Raw genomic sequence first — 18,230 nt, forward strand, 5'->3', positions numbered from 1 at the left:
TCACCCAATAATTAAGTGTCATAGAGTACAGTTCTCACTTTATAGTCAGTGAATATGATACAATGTGCAGTCATTTTTCTCCTTTCCCTCCCAAATCACCCTGTGCCTGTGTTCTCACTTAATTTATGATAGTTTTCATAATTTTTTAAAAGGTCTACTGTAAAAGAATATTTCTCTGTCATCTCTGCACTTTAGGAGGGCACTTTAAAGACAATCAATACATATGCTTCAATGAGCTTTGTTTCTTAGGAGTCTGTGATCAATACTGAAAAGGTATATTGAATCCCAGATTAAAAAAAAAAAAAAGGAGAAAAAACAGGGTAAGAAAGGAAAAGAAGTTGCTTGGTCTGACAGGATAATTGTAAATTGATGTGGATTTGTAATTTAATTAGGATACATATGCCGTGATCGTATACCAAACAAGTTGGGCGATAGGAGATTAGGAAAGTCTGTGAAACTGCAGAGTTTGAGAGGTATGCATTGATTAAATGGAATTAATTAAAGCTGTGTAATTACTGTAAGATACATATACACGAGACTAACCAAGCAACATCTTAAACTGCAGGAATCTGAAATAAGCAGTTGCTTGAAATGGCTGCCAGTGCTGTGGTGACACAACCCTGCCAGCTGATGAGCAAAGGTGGCAACATGGAGCATTTCTGACTCAAGAGGTATTTTTATTTTACAGCTTCTAGTATATAAACTCTTAACTGTATAGCTGAATTTTGGATTTTTTTGCATGCATAACTACCTTCTACTTACCACTGACTTCCGAATACTAACACGTGGTTTGGGAATAGGTTTAGAGGGTTTGTTTTCAAAGCTTTCAGGGAGGGTTGAAGAATGGCCCCCTTTTCGTGCTTGTAGTGCAAGCTGATAGGCCACCTCAAATGCTTGTCCTAGTGTAAGAATGATTTCGTAAGCTAAATTCTGGAACAAAACAGAAACAGTTAAAATTGAGGTGAGGTTGAATTATTGTCAGATACATGAAGTGGGGTAGTGATTTGTAATGTAAATAATTAAAATCACGCTGGTAATACGCTCCTCCGTCTTGGTAATGTTTGTATCTGTCATTTGATTTCTCATTGATTAAAAACAATCTAAATGTAATTTATTGTATTGAAAGTAATTACTTCTAAACCCCTTGAAAACGTCTCACTAAACATGAAAACATGAGTGGGTGATTGTGTCCCATCTCTTTTTAGAACAAGTACATTAACCTTCCCACCTTCCCAACTCATTCTGTATCTGCTGTTCTCAGGATCCAGCCCTTCTTGCACTGTTGCTGTGTGATATTTGGCCTCTCTTTATTTCAGAACTCCTGAAAGTTCTGTCATCCTCCAGAGCTGGCAGCCTGATGTGCTGCTTCCCCGGGCACATGCCTTGGGATGCTCTGTGCTCTCACCAAGCAGCACAGGAAGAGGCTGCAGCATGGGTGTGATGCTTCCAAAAGGACAGAAGGCCAGTGCTGGAAGTGTGTGCTCTGATTTACAGATGCAGTGCAGCTGGGTATGTGTGCAGGTCAGTGCACTGCTTCAGGTGTGTGCTGCAAGTCCTAGGGAAACCTCCTCATGGGTTTGTGTTCTAGAAGTAAAACTGAGCTCAAATGCTGGGGTAACAACACTCTTGTAAGCAAGGGGAAGGGAGGTTAGTGGGCATAACCAAAAAAGTCAGGCTATTATGCCTAAAACCAGTCCTCTGTTTATAGGGAAAAAAACTTGTTGAAAGATTTATAAAGCATGAGTGAGGTATCAGAGGGGCTGCTATAAATACCTTTTTCATATTTATATGTACAGTTTTACATCAATGAAAAAGCAGCTGTGAGTTTCAAATTTGACCTTAATCTAAATGGCAAGTGAATTCCTATGGTAATTTTTCTTCAGGTTTGTGGGTTTGTTTTTGTATATTTCTTTTCGGGCTCCTACTGGAGCCTATTTTTAGGCTCCTACTAGAGCCTATTTCTGGGCTACTAACTCTGCAATAATGTTTGGAACCCCTGCAGAGCAAAGGCAAGCCTGTTGGCTTGCCTCCATATGATGTCCTACAGTCCCCTTAGAATAATTCATAAATCTTTGATGTGATTCAGACATTACCCTCTCCTTCCTCAACCTCCACAGCCTATAGTTGGAAGCAATTCTGCATTGCTTTGAACCTAGGTAACCCCTTCAAATTCTCATGTTTCTGATACTTTTTCAAATGGGATATGCCTTTACTAGTCAAGTCTAACTGTTAAGCTTGCAGTAAGTGAGAAAGCAATGCATGCACTTGGAAGAACACTATTTGCCACCCTTCAATCATTAAAACAAAGTTAAATGGAAAAGCATTTGATTTCATGCCCTACACTTAAATTTCCCTGAAGAATTTCCATTCCTCTTTTATCACTCATATATACTATGATAATATAGGCTAAATTCAGCATATTTAGCTCATTAGAAGAGCTTCTTATAAAGGTGCTAGCTCTGTCCTGTGTTAGGCCAGACAGAAAACAATTATACTCCTGCACTGGGACATGCTCTCTGATGACTACAGTCACAACAGCAAGCCAGCCAAAGTTTCATAGCTTCCTAAATAAGAATGTCTGCCTGATTTGATAGCTGTAGTCTCCAAATTATCTCCCCTTTAACTTCAAGGGAAACTGGCCAGGACTGAAAAACACTGAGGATGCAGTTTGCCAGTGGAATAATAAAAGCAAAGCTAAAGAGGCTGTTATAAAGTGCTCTGCCTTTTAGCAGAATTCTGGCTATGGAATTAAGAGCAACAGAGTATAGTCGTTAAAAATGTCGAGAATAATATAATTTGAAATGGAGTGTGCTTTTCAGTGGGATAAGAATATTCTTCTAAAGAGAGATGTCTTTAGAATCAGCTGTCATGACAGTAAGAGAGCACACTATATCATGATGAGATTGTCTGCAGTGGATATTATTATTACTAAGGAATACATCAGCAGGACAAGGTGTAGGAATGGCTTGTTGGAGAATATGCAGGCTACAGTACTAGTAGGAGTGAGAAAATACACCATCCAGTGTGGCATACAAAAAGATCACTGAGACTGGCCTGAAAATTTGGGAGATAAGAGTGGAGACAGACTGAAAGTTTGCCATACTGAGCCATAATTTTAGTTTAAGTCCTGCATCTTGTATGAAGCCACTGTAATCTCTTTTCCTTTGTTGTCTGTAAAATGAAAAAAACAGGCCTGCCTGGGACCTGAAAACCGTAAGAAACATGTAACTGTTTCTCTGATTAATAAATATTTGAAATATAGCAAATAAAACAGAATATTCACTGTTCTGTTCAATATTTGAAAAGCAAACTGAACCATAGCTTGTACATAAATTCATACATTGTGTACTGTGGTAGAACCTTGACAAAGGGAAGTCTGAAAATGGAGGCAAGAAGGGCTTTAGAACTGTACCTTGTGAAATTTTAAAAAATTATCTGAAAAAACCCCATAAGTAAATAAGGTTGGTTTGAAGAATTTCCCACCTGTAGTACTGGGAGAGGATTATAAGGACCAGAGTTGGTACAGATTCATGCAGGGGCTATATTGGAGAGGTAGGAGCAGGACTCCCTTGAGGAGAGGGGTGGAAAACCAAACCAAAATCCATAGTGGAATTCTTCTGATGGAGTGAGGAGACTATTTACACCTTTTACATGTGGCACAAAAGGAAGGATACAGGTGTCCCTCCCTGACAGATGCCTAGCACGGAAGCTGTAGAGCCCCTGGCTGCTGTAGGAGAGTCTGATTCTCCCAGCACCCCATCAAGCTCCTTAGAGAGGAGGGCCTGCAGTGCTTCCCAGCTGCTGCAGTCCTGCTCCTTGCTTGGTATGGCACAGAAGGAAAGTGAGTAAGCCAACGCCCTTAAGCAACAATTTCTGGGAGGTGAGGAATGAGGTCAGCTGCCTTGTTTGCCAGGCAATGCTACAATTCAGAGCCCCAGTGAAGTCTGAGTCAGGATTCTTCAGCTTTAACTCAGCCAACCTGTTAAAATGGCTAATTGTTTCCTTAAATTTTAACTGACTTTTTTGTTGTCTGTTCATAGGTGCATTGGGCAATGATGGATATTACTTTGGATATGTCCAATACCTGAACCAGAAATTGATATAGGATCTGTGTTGATGGTTTGTTTCTCCAAAGGGAGTCCTTCACTTGTAGATAAAAGGCTGCTCAGTAAATGAATGAAAGTGAAGTGGATTTCAAATATTGAGCAATAAATCCTATTCTTCCCTCAAACCTCTTCCCCTTCACTATTCTGTAATAAAGTCTGATGGTTTTGCAATTTTGATTATAGAATTTTAACTCTGAGTACTCAAGTTAAATGTACAGTTACTCCTAAATAGTATCAGTAATGCTTGTGGTTGCATGTCACTAAAATAATACTAAAATACTTCCCTATCTACAAATAAATTATTCTTGCCCACATTTCCTGAGAAACTGAAGGACCCAAGACAGTGATTTTTTTTTTCATAACATATGCAATATATCGCATTACAAAAATATATATGGTTTAAAACACCTTCCACCTTATTGAGGATTTCTACCATTTTAAACTTCAGGTTTTTTTAAATGATTGTACTTCTACCCATTGGCAAATGGGTAGAATTATTTTTATTAGCAAATGGGAAGATCAAGTTAACATGAACGTTAGCCTTTAAACAGAAAATTTAGTTCACAGTATGCTTGCATTCTGAATATCTTGCTGGTTTTTATAGAGCTTGTACTTGAATCAAAAATGCTAGTTCCTGAGAAATAAAACAACACAAAAAGAGGGTATCTGAGTAGGTAACACCCCACTGAGGATTAGGTTGTAGGAGAAAACCAAGTAAAGACAGTTAGACATTAAAGTTTCCGTATTGCTTAAAATAGCCATTTAAAGTGCTTGGGATATTAAATGCTCCTCTTAAGGTACAGGAAGTGGGCAAAATGTAATTATTCCTGGATTACTTTTCTTCCCTTGCCAAGAAAGGAGATGAATTTCATCTGCAATACCTGAGTCTATGTTTCTGCTTGATTACTAAACCTATAAATGAAACTGCAGTACTCCAAAACCATTAAGAAGAATTTAAATGGACCAGGAGAAGTAATAACCTCACTCACTCAGTCTAATTTCAGTTGTTCACATAGCACTAAAACCGATGTAATGTACCATCTTGTTGATCACTGTCTATCTATTTTTAACACAATTTCAAAGTTTTTCTACTCCCTGTGGATACTAAAATGTCAGCAGAGAATTTAAATAACAAAAGCACTCAACCAAAATGCTAAAATTCCTCTAGCCTACCTGTACATCTTGTTATTTAAGTTCTCCCACACACTATTGCTGTGCAACGTTAACTATTTCCCCAGTCCCAAATAAAAAGCTGCAGTTCAGGCACCCCTGGTTTTTTGATTTAACTTATTTATATTCATGTAAGCATGTTTCAAGAATTCATACACATTATATTAAAACATTTTTTCTTGAATAATTTTGAAGTTTTAATAGCACCTGAAATTTCTCTTGTTCACAACTCAAAGGGTAAGTTTTGGACTATAAATCTAAGTAATAAAAAATTTAGCCACTACTTACTTCACCAAATTTAGCTGAAAACTGCATGACTGATTAATTGATATGTGTTCACGATTTCTTGAAACAATAATACTTTGTGCATCCCCCATCGGAAAAGTACAACTGTAGGAAGAAATTACTAATTTTCCACCAACATAATAGGAGCTCTAAGGACTTTTGCTGAAGTAACATTTTGAGATATGTAGGCAAGAATTATAGAACAAGGAAATAAGAATTAAACAATTAATTTGCTATTTTCAAAATAAAGGCAATCTTTTGGTGTGTGCTGAGATTTTAGAATGGATGGCAAAACATACTTGTTACAAACTTTTTGGAAGGCTCAGGCTTAGGCTTATACCTTAGGTTATAAGAATTACATGGCAAGTCTTGTATGAAAAGCTACTCGCTAAGTTTACACTCAACAGCTGAGGTGACAGAGGTGAGTTATTTCAGATGGGAAATATCCAAGAAAATCTCTGCTCTTCTCCAGAATCTTTTTTTTTTCTATCCCATAGTAATCTTTACCTGGGGTAAATGAATGATGCCTTCCATTAATCACCATTAATATATCCTGAAAATGTTTTAACAGAACAAAATAACTATTACTAATAGAAAGAACTATTAAATGAAGTATCTTCTATAAACTGACCACATCAAATGCAGTGAATACGTGGCAGTAGTGGTGATTAGTCTTCAAGTCTTTAGTGATGTACGCAAACGTAGAAAGGTCTTCGGGGTCTTGTGCAGCACAGGAAATGTTACGGATTTCATGTTCAGCAATAATATTCTGTTAAAAAAAAAATCCAATCAATTTAGGAATTAAATTTAAAAGAGCCATAAAAGGTATGGGTTTAGATTCACATCTGTGTTGATCTACCATGCCGAAGTATTTCAGAAATGTCTTAAAAAGAGATTTAATAAACCCCATGTGTGATCTTATACAGATATTTGGAATTTTGACTCTCTCCAACTGCCAATCATCTGGTAGGAAACCATTATGTTCTAGAGTCTTCCCTATGAGGCCACTTGTGCTTTGGAGTTTATTCATGATCCTTTGACAAAGAGACATCTTTCCTGGCACACAGGACACAACTTCATAAGATGCTGGTATAGTGCTTAGAAACTGTATTTATAGATACAGTTTCCAAGCACTATACCAGCATCTTGTGAAGTTGCTGGGGTTTTGTATAATCAAAATGGGACACTGTTTGAGTCCACTGACAGACAGGATCTGGTGAAACCTAGGAAGCTCAATAGCCAGGTTTTTGCACATGCTGTTTGACAAATTTTAGCTTAGGAGAAAAAACCACCAAACATCACTTATAATTGAAACCGTGAGATATCGAAAGGATTCTGATTACTAAAATGGTAACTACAGGAGGATCTGGCAACTTATCTCCCCTTACTGACAACAGCATCCTGTAAGAGACATGTAGGAAAATGAAACCGTTCATGCACCGAGCCACACTACTTGCAACAGCCAATGTAAGCTATAGCACACTACTGGGAGAGAGGTGGGACATGTCTGTCTGATGGAATAAAGAAAAGCTGTCTTAAAGCTTTGGAGAAAATTATGAATACTCATTACATAAACTGCTGATATGTAATCACTGTGTTCAGGCCAAAGAAACCATGAAGCCAGAGAAGAAGATACTGCAGAGTGGCTTATGACTAGGCCTTGCTTCAACAACACACGGGTTTCAAATGGTTTGTTTAAAAAGAAGAATGATTCATTGAATAGGAATTTACTTAGGGGTTAGTTTATATGCTTTCTTGAGTTGTAGCCCTGCTGGCTGTGGCTCTGGCATTTCCACAAAAGCCCACAGTGACAAATCTTGCTGCAGCATGACATCACTACTGCATCATGGAACAGGTGACACCTGTAGTGTCCCAGTTCCTCACACAGTCACCACTTCCTGCTGCCATGGTGGCATCTGTCCAAGTTAAAACAATCTCTGAGCATATCTGGTTTTCCCTCACCCCTCTCTTTTCCTTCCCACCTAGTTTCCTCCACCTCCTTTAAAATTTTTTTTTTAAATACATGCAACTAAATTGCTTCAGATGCTTTGCCATATCTTTTCTCATTTGCTAAGTGGCAACTTTCCCCTTGCATGTAGGTGTCAAGTTATCGAAAAGAGGTATTAACACATCTAATTGAAGAAATCATGACTTAGGAAAAAATCTTAATAAAAAGCACACCAAATTTCAAATTATGGAAAAACCGAGATAAGGAAACTCTTACTGAAGAAAAGAAATAATCCTCTTAAATTGTTGCAACATACTTGATTATTTCTGTTTAATGCATTATTCATAAAAATGACAAAACCAGTACTTGTGTTTCAATATATGCCAATTTATAATGACATGTATAATCTCTGCTCAACAACTGCTTGCTTTTTATGTTACTTGAAGCATTTTATTTCCTTTGTTCTCAAATTGATAACTTTTACCCTCAATAAAGATTTTGATGAGAATTAGAATTATACCAAAACCAGGGATTTAGGTATCCACAGATAGAGCTGTAATACACTGCCGTTGATGTAGTGTTGGCAACAATGTAGTTCAGAAAGCAGAAAGAATTCAAGCTTGGAAGGTATTAAAATCATATGTGAAGTATTTATGCCAAATCATGAGCCACAATGTAATCACCTGAATTTATGCAGCATATGTGAAAAGAGCTCTGCTATGCTGAAGCTTTTTCTAGGTGACCTGGGGTTGACACAGGGATTTGCACTTGAGTCAAAATTCATGGAGATTATTTTAATGTTTTAATTTTAAACCAAGTGAATTTTAGAAACATACACATATCAAGTTTGTTTTGAATAAAATAAAGTATACTTAAACTAAATCTTCTGGACAGAAATTGATAGTGAAATTGAGTTTTTCCCTAGCTGCTCTAGGATATCCTCTGTGTTCTCCTTTCAAAATGAAACATTTTTCAGTGCATGTGTTTACTGTGTCCTACTGTCACATTTCAGTAGACCATGGTCTTATTCTGTAGGAAGTAGAAGGCTATGAACCAGCTTGCTGTTCTGGGTACACTCCTCAGGCACTGACTGACACTCTACAGCTGTTCTAAAAATTGTCTTTCAGTTTGGCAAGAGAAACCTCCAATGCTTCTCAAAAAGTGGGGAAGCTGAAAGTCAGTTCTGGTTCTGCCAAGGAAATACCTTGGAAAGACCAGGTTTTTGCTAAACAGCCTTCCTTTTGCTTGCCTAGCTCATGCCAGCCAATCTCCCTTCTGGCAGAAATCACCCAGAAGTTAGGGTGAGCTGTGAGCCACAAGAAAATTCTGTAATCTGCTTTTTCCTAGGCAGCAATTTCTTTCTGGCCTCACTTGCAAAGAAATGGTGTCATGCCAAGCTTCAAGGTGCCACTGAAATAGCTGTCGTGGAATGAGGTCAGGGCCCCTTCGTCACCTGAAACTTTGCCTGCTATGACTGGGAATACAAATTCTTAGCTTGGTGGCATAAAGGAAAAGGATGAACAGCCATGAGAGCTGAGTTTTCAAGCACAGAACTGCTAGCTAGTTTTGTCATTAAAAGTATGTATTTATTGCTAAGTGGTGCCCAGCGCTGTCAACTAGAAGCTCATATGGAAGCAGTACAAGTCTGAATATGCTCTCACCTTAGTGCTAATCTGTTTTGGGTCTTGAAGGAATTGGGAACAGCACACTGTGGACAAGGATGATAACAACGCTTCTGGGAGAGTTGCAGGCTATTACCTGGTTTTTACAGAAGGGAAAGGCAGTGCAGATTTTGAACTGGAGAGAAAGCAATCTACCACTTGAGAAAAAACATTGGACTGTGGCACTATTTACCTCCATCAAATACATCCGTTGCACTACTAGGTTTCAGTGGGACTCATCTAGAGTGATCTAATGCAATTGGCCAAACTTCTTTCAGGTTTCCATCTTACATAAGACTCTATGCACTGTGCAAAGAGACACAAGAAGCTCCTTTTGTTCTCCTGATTTTTTTTGTAAACCGAAGGACATTGCAGTTACATCCTTTACACTACAGAGGAGATTTAAGAGCTGAAAACAGCATTATCCAAGTTAGAGTCAATAACATTACAATGTCCTGATTTATGTCCTACACATGAGAGAACATAAAGGGAATGAGGGTTGTAGAAGCTCAGTTTTGAATCAATGGAAGGAAAAAGGAGCTGTCAGGAATCCCTGGTCCCTCTGCTATGGCAAATATGCCAGACTTGAAACAACAGTAATTTCACCTCAGTTTTTCTTTTATGCCATCTTCTAACTATAAATATGGCTTCCAAACTTTAGCAGAAGTTCACAAATCTGCTTCCACCCTTCACGTAAAACACAGTTCTAATTAAACTTAAAAACTGATTGATTTGGCAAGTTTGATGGATACTGGGATAGATGTACTGTGTGGTCTGAATGTTCAGCAACACAAAGCTGCTATATACATTATTAACCTGGTCAGGTAGCTGGGTTGTCAGATTATTCTTTATATTGCCTAGTCAGTTTTAGTCGCATAACAGAAAAGAGAATTTCTTTTCTGTTCATATAAAATCATCAGTATGGATTGTATTTCCTTGCCATTTTAGACACATAAAGGAGAGAAATTAATGCATTACTTTACTTCTGTTTACAGAGTTTATACATTTTACTTTGGCTAAGCAATAATCCATTGCTCTATCCATCACTGAATTCTCTGATCTCTCAAGTTCTGCTTTTGAGGCTTTGGTTAGTTGGGGTTTTTTAAAGATTTGGATGTATTTCAAAATGTAAGAAACAAAGCACAGGAGCATTGCCACACAGGAAGATGAAAAAAAATGTGGAATAGCAACTATTAAGAAGCTGCTGCAGTTCAGGTAGTTAAATGGCTAGCATCAAGAAAACAGCTCACAGAGAGGCTGTGGTATTTGAGTGTCTGGATAGGACATTCAAGGCTTGTGTTTCTTATTCTTAAAATAGCTGGCCCTGGATGAAACTGCATCTTTATTCCTTATTGAGACATCTTTTTTTTTTAAATTTCCCCAGATTATATTAACGAACATATATATATGTATATATATAATGCATACTTAAGGAACTGTATAGAGAAGAATATGGTAAAGGATTCCACAGAGGCTCCCTGCTGAACGTCTGTTGTGATAAGCTTGCATTTAATAGCAGAATGCTGGATGCAATGATCTCCAAATAAGCCATTAAAACTGCTTCACTTGTCCTCCAGACTGAGTTTCTGGAGAATGACAATAACATTATACCCATTTTGGAGAAAAGAGGAGAAAAAAAGGAGAGGAAAACACGAAGTGCAAATCTGTCCCCTCTCTGGCCTGGCCTTTATAGGTATTACTATTTTTCCTAGTTGTGAGGAAAAAAACCTAATATTGAATAATTGCACATACCTTATTTGTGGCATCAATAAATTTGACTCCCTTGTAAGAGACAGATAGGACAATAGTTGGTACTTTCTTCATCTGTTCCGTAGACTTCTGAAATCAAAATGAAGATATTATTAGAGTTGTGTTGCATTGCAAGAACAGTGCTCTCTTCTTCTAATTAAATACCTAAGTTAAACAAATATTTTACTTTTTCTTCAGCCAGCTCCCAATTTATGCTCTCTTGTAGTTACAAAACTAAAAAAAGCTTTAAGTTTGTTATGAGGATGGTAAAAATTTTCCTTTTTCATAACACAGTGGGAAGATAATAAAGCAACTTTTCCAGGCTTAAAAAGACCAGTCATGCAACCAGTGTTTCCCAAAACATGTGTGTTTAGGACATCTATCTGATATGCCCCATCCACTGCTGCCTCCCTCCCCTTCTCCTGCCCTTCCCAGCTGTAAGAATCAACAGCACAGTACTTCTTGTTGTACTGTTTCTTTGCTGCAATTAGTTGTTATTTAGAAAGATTTCCCTGGTTTTCCCTTCTTCACAGTTGTATTTGTGACACGAGGTATCCTTGCAGCCCGCCAGGCCTGCCAGTCAATCCGTCAGCCCAGCGTTGTATCTTGTCACTCCACACTTCGACTGCAGCTGCTACTGGAAGCTGCTTTACACATGAATTAGCACACAGGCTTATTCTGCATTCTCTCTGTGCCAGGTTCTCCTACCTACAGTTCATGCCCTCCTGTAAGATTGTTTTTCCTTTTATGCTAGTCTGCTTCTGTGTGCCTTCAGTGTGATGCACACAGCAAATATATTTCCCACTGAACAGAATAGGAAAATATTTGGAGCAGATTTAAGTTCTCTGCAGAAAAAAATGTTCATTAGTTTACAGATTAAATTTACTAGAACAACCCCAAAACCAACCAAATAAAACCCCAAAATACAGCATAATAGTTTATAACTGATTTGAGTTCTTTTAAGGTGGAAGACAATGATGGACTAGACTATTCTACATAAACTATTATAGATAAATAGGTAACACTCAGAAAATGCTTATTTATGGAGCTATCTACAAACAATCACAGAGATCAATCCAATATTTTCTTGAGAGGAAATGAACTTGAACTTTTGACAGTTACAGGCAAACACGAAGAAACATCGGCACACAGAAGGCGAGTGCAAACACACTGAAGTCTAGAATTGGCACATAGGAAGATCATTAAAGCAGCTGAACAAAAGTAGCAGCGGTGGCTTTGTATTATTCAAAAAAACCCAAAGCAGCAGAGATAGAAACTTGAAAACACAAACAGTAAGTAAAAAAATATGTTTGAAAAAGTAGGTGATGCTAACACTAGAGAGCAAAACAAACAGAAGCTTAAAACAAAAAAAACCAACCCTGTAATCATGTCTCCTTATTGGCTCTTGATCCTCCCAGAATCAAACAAGACTTCATTTTTGTCAGCGTAAAGTTCTAAGCTACAGATCCAGCTACACTCTGCAATTAGTGTCTGGGCCATGAAGCCTATAACCTCTAATTAAACTTCAAGGAGGGCCCCATCCGTCCGTGTAATAGAGAGGACTTGTTGGATCTCTCCATATCAAATGACGAGAGACTTGAGACAGCAATCAAGCGTCAATTTATCCTGGAGAAAACTCCTTTCACCCAGAATACTCGGCACTTTTAAGAAATGAAAGCTTAAATGATAAAACATCCTGAAGAATTTTAACAAAATCTGAAGACACTAATCTGATCTGTGTGCTTCTGAACTGAGTGGAGAAAGAAATGGTATCCCTGCCAAAAGCAGAGCAAACAGCTACCTGTGTGTGTGTGTGTGTCACTGTAACAGATCTCAAATGAACCTTTTCATAAAATTCAATTTCAATGCACAGAAAGCATGACAGTGACTGTACAGAAGCTGCAGGACATACAGCTATCAGAATAACAAGCAATAAACCCCATACATGCTCATACTAGACAAAATAGTCACAAATATGACAATATCACTTTAATCATCTGGCAAGGCAGCAATCATCCAACTTTTGTCCTTTCATTCTAGTCCAACAGCTACACACAAGAGCGCTTTCTTTCGCATTTTGATTATTGCAATTACCTCCTTAACAGCAAAATTCCTTTTCTCCAATGTGCTATACAAACACAGGTACTCAGCTTTTCGGTATAATTCCCACCATCTGCTATTTGCCATAAAGGTGAAGCATCCTGTTGGCCAGGCCACACTGTACCAATAACCTCCTTCCTCTAGACCTGCAGTTCATAATTTAATCATCTTCATCTGCTCCACATTCACCTGGGTTTGTCTAGACCAGACCTGACCTCTAGTATTTAACTGGGGTTGCAAACTGCCAGAAGACTGTCTCTGAGTGAAATAGCTCACCAAGATGCTATTAAATTACAGCTGGCAAATTAGGAAATGAATCAGAGACTGATGGACGCTTGTAATTTATTAAACCAAACTGTCTCATCTGGTAAGGAGCACAGGATGTTCCTCATCAGCCTGTAAACCATACAAACCCCAGGATTTGTGCAAAGGTGTTCTGAAAGACTGCAGTCCAGTGTAGAATTATAATCTGGTGTAACAATTCTGCACTTATACTCCCATTGAAACAAACAGCTGGGCAGTGGAATAACATCCTTTGTTATTATGACAGTGCCATCAAGAAAAACACGCAGCTCTATTGCCTGGCTCGACTCTTAGTGATACAGTAACTGAAGCCCACCAGATAATTATTATTTCCAAGCAGTTTCCAGGCTTCAACAGTTTTGAGTTGTCATGGTGAGCTCACACTATTCGCTTGTTGTTCCTTTCTTTTTAATGAAGGAGTTGTCTGCCAGAACGTGTAACGTGAGAATTCAGAGATACAGGATGAATACCTTTTGCTCAGGCACTGTAGGTGCTTTGGCTCTGAATTCTAGGATGCTGAGATGAAGTCCCACAGCTTTCTTGGTCAGACATTTCACACCTCTGTGCAGGCCAAGTGGGCATCTCTGCCCATGTCTGTGCCCAGAATCTGAGAATAAGGTGGAACACAAGGAGTCAGTATTCCCTTTCCTCAGGCTTTTAGGTTCTAGCCACTGTATCAACTCCATGAGGACACAATGAGATGACAAAATATTCTTGTCCATCTGGTGTCTCTGTGGGAAGCATATGGACTTGAGCCAAAGTTACAGGAGCCACAGCTGAAGGCTGGCATTGGATGTCATGTGCATGCTGACATATGGTCTAATGCTCCAAGGCATGTTCATACCATAGTAGCAGGATTAGATTTCATCTCACGTAGAAGCAATCATAGTGACAGGACACTGTCTTTGGGCAAGTGCTCACTAGCCTGGAACTGGTCATAGTTCCTATGAACTGCATTGTTTGTGACTATAACTGCTCTTAATTTCAATGCACTTCTTCAGGAGAATCACCTGGGTGAACAGCAAGCCTCTTCCAGGCTCCCTGCCAGTGCCTGTTGCTGATCAGCTGGTCACCTATGTCAGGACAGATGTGCATGCCCTGTTTCCATGGGTGCACTGCTCCTGCAGCCAGGAGTCTCTGCACTGCTAGAGAGACTGAGCTTTGGTCCCACCTCTGAAATCCTTGCTGCCAGACAGGTAGGTGACTACATGAAAGCAGGCGATGTATAATTCAAGAACCATAAAACAGGTTTGTCTGCGTACACAGGAAGACAGAAAAAAGCATCACCATCCTGAATCTAATGTGACATATGTGCAGCTTCCCCAGACTTCTCAAAAGACACAGAGCATCTTTCTCTTCAGAACAAGGAACATCAGGAGTACCAGTCTTGTCTGTATTTTGATGCAGCTGCTGCAGTGAAGCTGCTTCATCCCCTCAGCACCCACAGTGGAGATCAGCCCAGTGGAAGAAGGTAGAAGGTACCTTCTGCATAATTGCCTGGTTACTATAGTGACTGCTTTTACAATAAAGGTCTGAATTTAAGACTCTTCTGAGTTTGCATCTGAACTCACAGCTGCCATTATTTAGGACAGTGCCAAAAACCTGCACACGCTTGGACAGTGCTGCTCCCAATTCCTCCTTTTGAAATGGGTCACAAGGCGACGCAAGAGCAGTGGTGCCAGAGAGAGCAAGAGAGGGAGTGCAATCTTGCTTCTCATCTTGTTCATGGATTTTCTTTAGTTTCATGGAAAAAAACATCACTCTCATATCCAGAGTCTAAACTCATTTTCATACTACAGTAGTACTACAAATTATCTTAAGTATGGTAAAGCATTTCCACTTGCATATTGATTTTGAGTTAAAGGCTGGACAGAACTGCTAGACATTTATTTAGAATATAAACTAAAATCCAACTAATTTGAGATCCACCCTGACAGTGTGCCTAACAAATCAAGGTAATTAACAATGACTTAAGAGGCAGAGGACTGTTTTTTAAATAAAGTAATATAAACTACTGGTTTATTTTTAAAAATCAAATACAAAATCTGCAACCCTGAAGGGCTTTTAACCCTTTCAAGACAGGATTGTACCTAAATACCTTACTCTGTGCAGAACTGAGAGCACTAATTCAAAACCTTTGAATGCTCCTGCAGTGTACAAACCATGCTATCTCAGAGCACACACACACAAAGCAGCCGAATAAGAAATTCAGAAACACACATAGAATGGCGTCCAAGTAAGAAACTCACACATTCCCTTGATAAACTGTAGCACATGGTGTAACACAGCCCACTCTGAAAATCTTGCATCTCATTTATTTATTTCCTGACAAAAGGAAATGGGACACCCTGGTACTTCTACTTTGTCACGTTGACCACCTCAATGCACTTATACATGTATTTATAATTATAAATATATATATATATATATCTGAATATACTATATATAAATATACCTGATTCAGCTTTCACACAGTGGCCAAAATGAAAAGGTTCACTTTTAGGTTTATATGTAATTGTATTTGATATTGCAAATATACAGTAAAGAAACATTATTCAGCTATGACAAGTCACTAGAAATCCCATACCTAAATAAATTCCAAGTAAAAGTTTATGAGCCTGTAAAATCTTAAGTCTTCATCTTGGCTTTCTACTTTGTCAAATGAATCTTCAGTCCTATATTGATTTTTAATATCTATATGAACACTGTAGCTGGCAATTCTATTCAGTTATGTACTGGAATCCACTTCATTATAAGAATCTGAACTTTTTCCCAAACTGGGAGCAACTATTAATTCTAAATGGCATCAGACTGCACTTTTCAAAACATGTGAAACATCTGTTGGTATCACCTACTACCATACCTGTAAGCCTGTTATTTATTTAAGGCTTATGAAACTTCACTAAGCAGTTCAAAGAATCATAGAAGTCTTAGCTGGAAGGGAACCAGAAGAATAATTGAATCCAACTCCTGGCCTGCACAGGGCCATCCCCAAGAGTCACACCCTGTGCCTGAGAGCGTTGTCCAAACGCTTCTTGAGCTCTGTCAGGCTGGCGCTGTGACCACTGCCCTGGGGAGCCTGTTCCAGTGCCCAGACACCCTCTGGGTGAAGAATCTTTTTCTGATATCCAGCCTAAACCTCCCCTGACACAACTTCAGGCCATTCCCTCTCACTGGCCAGCACAGAGAAGAGATCAGTGTCTGCCCCTCCTCTTCCCCTCATGAGGAAGCTGCAGACTGCAATGAGGTCTCCCCTCAGTCTCTTCCAGGCTGAACAGAACAAGTGTCCTCAGCTGCTCCTCACACAGCTTCCCCTCAAGGCCCTTCAACATCCTCATGGCCCTAATTTGGACACTCTAACAGCTTTATATCCTTCTTACAGTGCGGTGCCCAAATCTGCACACAGGACTCAAGGTGAGACTGCACCAGCACAGAGTAAAGTGGGATAGTCACCTCCCTCGACCAGCTGGGGAAGAGGAGCTTGAATGAATCACTTTGACAAGATCATGCATGAGATGAAATTGAAATAAAAAGTCTAAGTCCACATTTGACCAGTTAGTTTTGAAGCCAATTTGCCTTTTAACAAATATTTAAATACAATTATACGATCTGCCTTTTAAAAAATATTTACTGAATTCTCTCAGTCCAAGAGGTTTAAAAATGCATTAATGACATAATTTAACACTTCTTGGAATAAAACTACATCTGCAATCCTTGTGATACAAAACTCTTTACTTCTCTACAATTAGTGGATGTCTCCAAGCTACAGCATTAATATGAACATTGCACTTGGGGTGCACCTGCAATGCGCCTGGTTGAGAGCGAGATGGTTTTTGTCTTTTGCAACATCTCCAAACATTCCTCTGCATTCCTCCTGCCCCTTAGATTCCTTTCAGCCAGAATTCAAGGATGTACAATCCTCTGAAGAACATGGTACAACACGATGTGGATGTGCATAGAGACTGAATGTGTATAAGATCTTCCACCACTACTTATTTTTAACTTTTGTGTAGTATCCATGTGCCCGTTCTGCTGCAGATCCGCTGAAAGCAGTGGCCACACAATAGAGAGGCAGAGCTACAAGTCTCAAGGGAGCAGAGACTGAAGAATCTAAATCCTGAAACTGTTTGATCCTGACATGGTATTTGCCTAGGGAGTTTCACCAGGAGGCATATGGAGGCTTCTGCACTTCTACTTTCGGAGGAAAAATGAAATGGAGATTGAAAAGTAAGAAAGGATTTAGTAGAAACAAAGAGAAACTGTCATCTAAATTCAGTTCCTTCTTTATATAAGAAGAAATGAAATGAGGAAGAAATGCCCCAGATGCTGCCTGTTTTCAGTGAATCAACTCTGCTTCACCTTCCTCTCCAGAGATAAGAGAAGCAGATTTTGCAGCAATTCCAACTTTGACATTTTGGTCTTAAGTTAGAAAGACATTTAAATACCTGCTTTGTGAGCAGAATTATATTGCTGCTTCCTCAGAACTTTGACCTGAAGTTTAAAAACCTATTTCTAACAAGAAAATATTTAAGAAAGAAATATAGTACTCAGGAAGGTGGCAGGATCCAAGAACAAAATTTAAGTTGTGGGAAAAGCTGCACGTTGGGGGGAAGGGACTACTGCTGCAGTAAATATTTGACTGCTTTAGACTGTTCAGTTGGTGTATGCAACATCAGTGATTTAACACTGCTGCAAAGAAAGAGTCTACCTTGCTGCTGTGCTCGTGCCAGTAAGTATAAAACAATCCCCTTCCCACCTGGTCAAGGAATTCAGATGTGTAAATGCTAGATGAAGTCTTCTTTACAGAACAAGTCTCTTTCTAGCTCAAATTTAACTTTATCCCTTGTCTTTATTTTGATGCAAACACATCTTACTTATCATTCATGTTCCTGTGATAATTTGCAATGA

General features: G+C 38.9%; 2 protein-coding genes across 12 annotated transcripts in view; one reads left to right on the plus strand and one right to left on the minus strand.

Moving 5' to 3' along the window:
• Positions 1–4,277, plus strand: part of APAF1 (apoptotic peptidase activating factor 1) — a 51,443-nt gene extending 47,166 nt beyond the window's left edge. Inside the window, exons 27-28 of one of the 3 annotated variants that reach the window (XR_006015757.1) lie at positions 566–1,521; positions 4,041–4,277. The gene's annotated coding sequence lies outside the window, so the exon portion shown is untranslated. Of the gene's footprint in view, positions 1–565 lie in introns of all 3 variants that reach the window. The other 2 variants (XR_006015756.1, XR_006015755.1) reach the window with 2 other exon arrangements.
• Positions 1–18,230, minus strand: part of ANKS1B (ankyrin repeat and sterile alpha motif domain containing 1B) — a 413,072-nt gene that overhangs the window by 2,288 nt on the left and 392,554 nt on the right. For 8 of the 9 annotated variants that reach the window (XM_042026379.1, XM_042026406.1, XM_042026397.1 and 5 more), the window contains 3 exons: positions 10,923–11,009; positions 6,193–6,330; positions 763–930 (listed from right to left, as the gene is read on the minus strand). In XM_042026379.1, the coding sequence (XP_041882313.1) occupies positions 763–930; positions 6,193–6,330; positions 10,923–11,009 (393 nt within the window). The remainder of the gene's footprint in view (positions 1–762; positions 931–6,192; positions 6,331–10,922; positions 11,010–18,230) is intronic. The other variant, XM_042026361.1, reaches the window with a different exon arrangement.

Source organism: Corvus kubaryi, unplaced genomic scaffold (genome assembly GCF_017639235.1).
Source record: "Corvus kubaryi isolate FWS band 111438036 unplaced genomic scaffold, C.kubaryi_AGA036_p1.0 129, whole genome shotgun sequence".
Lineage (NCBI taxonomy): Eukaryota > Metazoa > Chordata > Aves > Passeriformes > Corvidae > Corvus > Corvus kubaryi.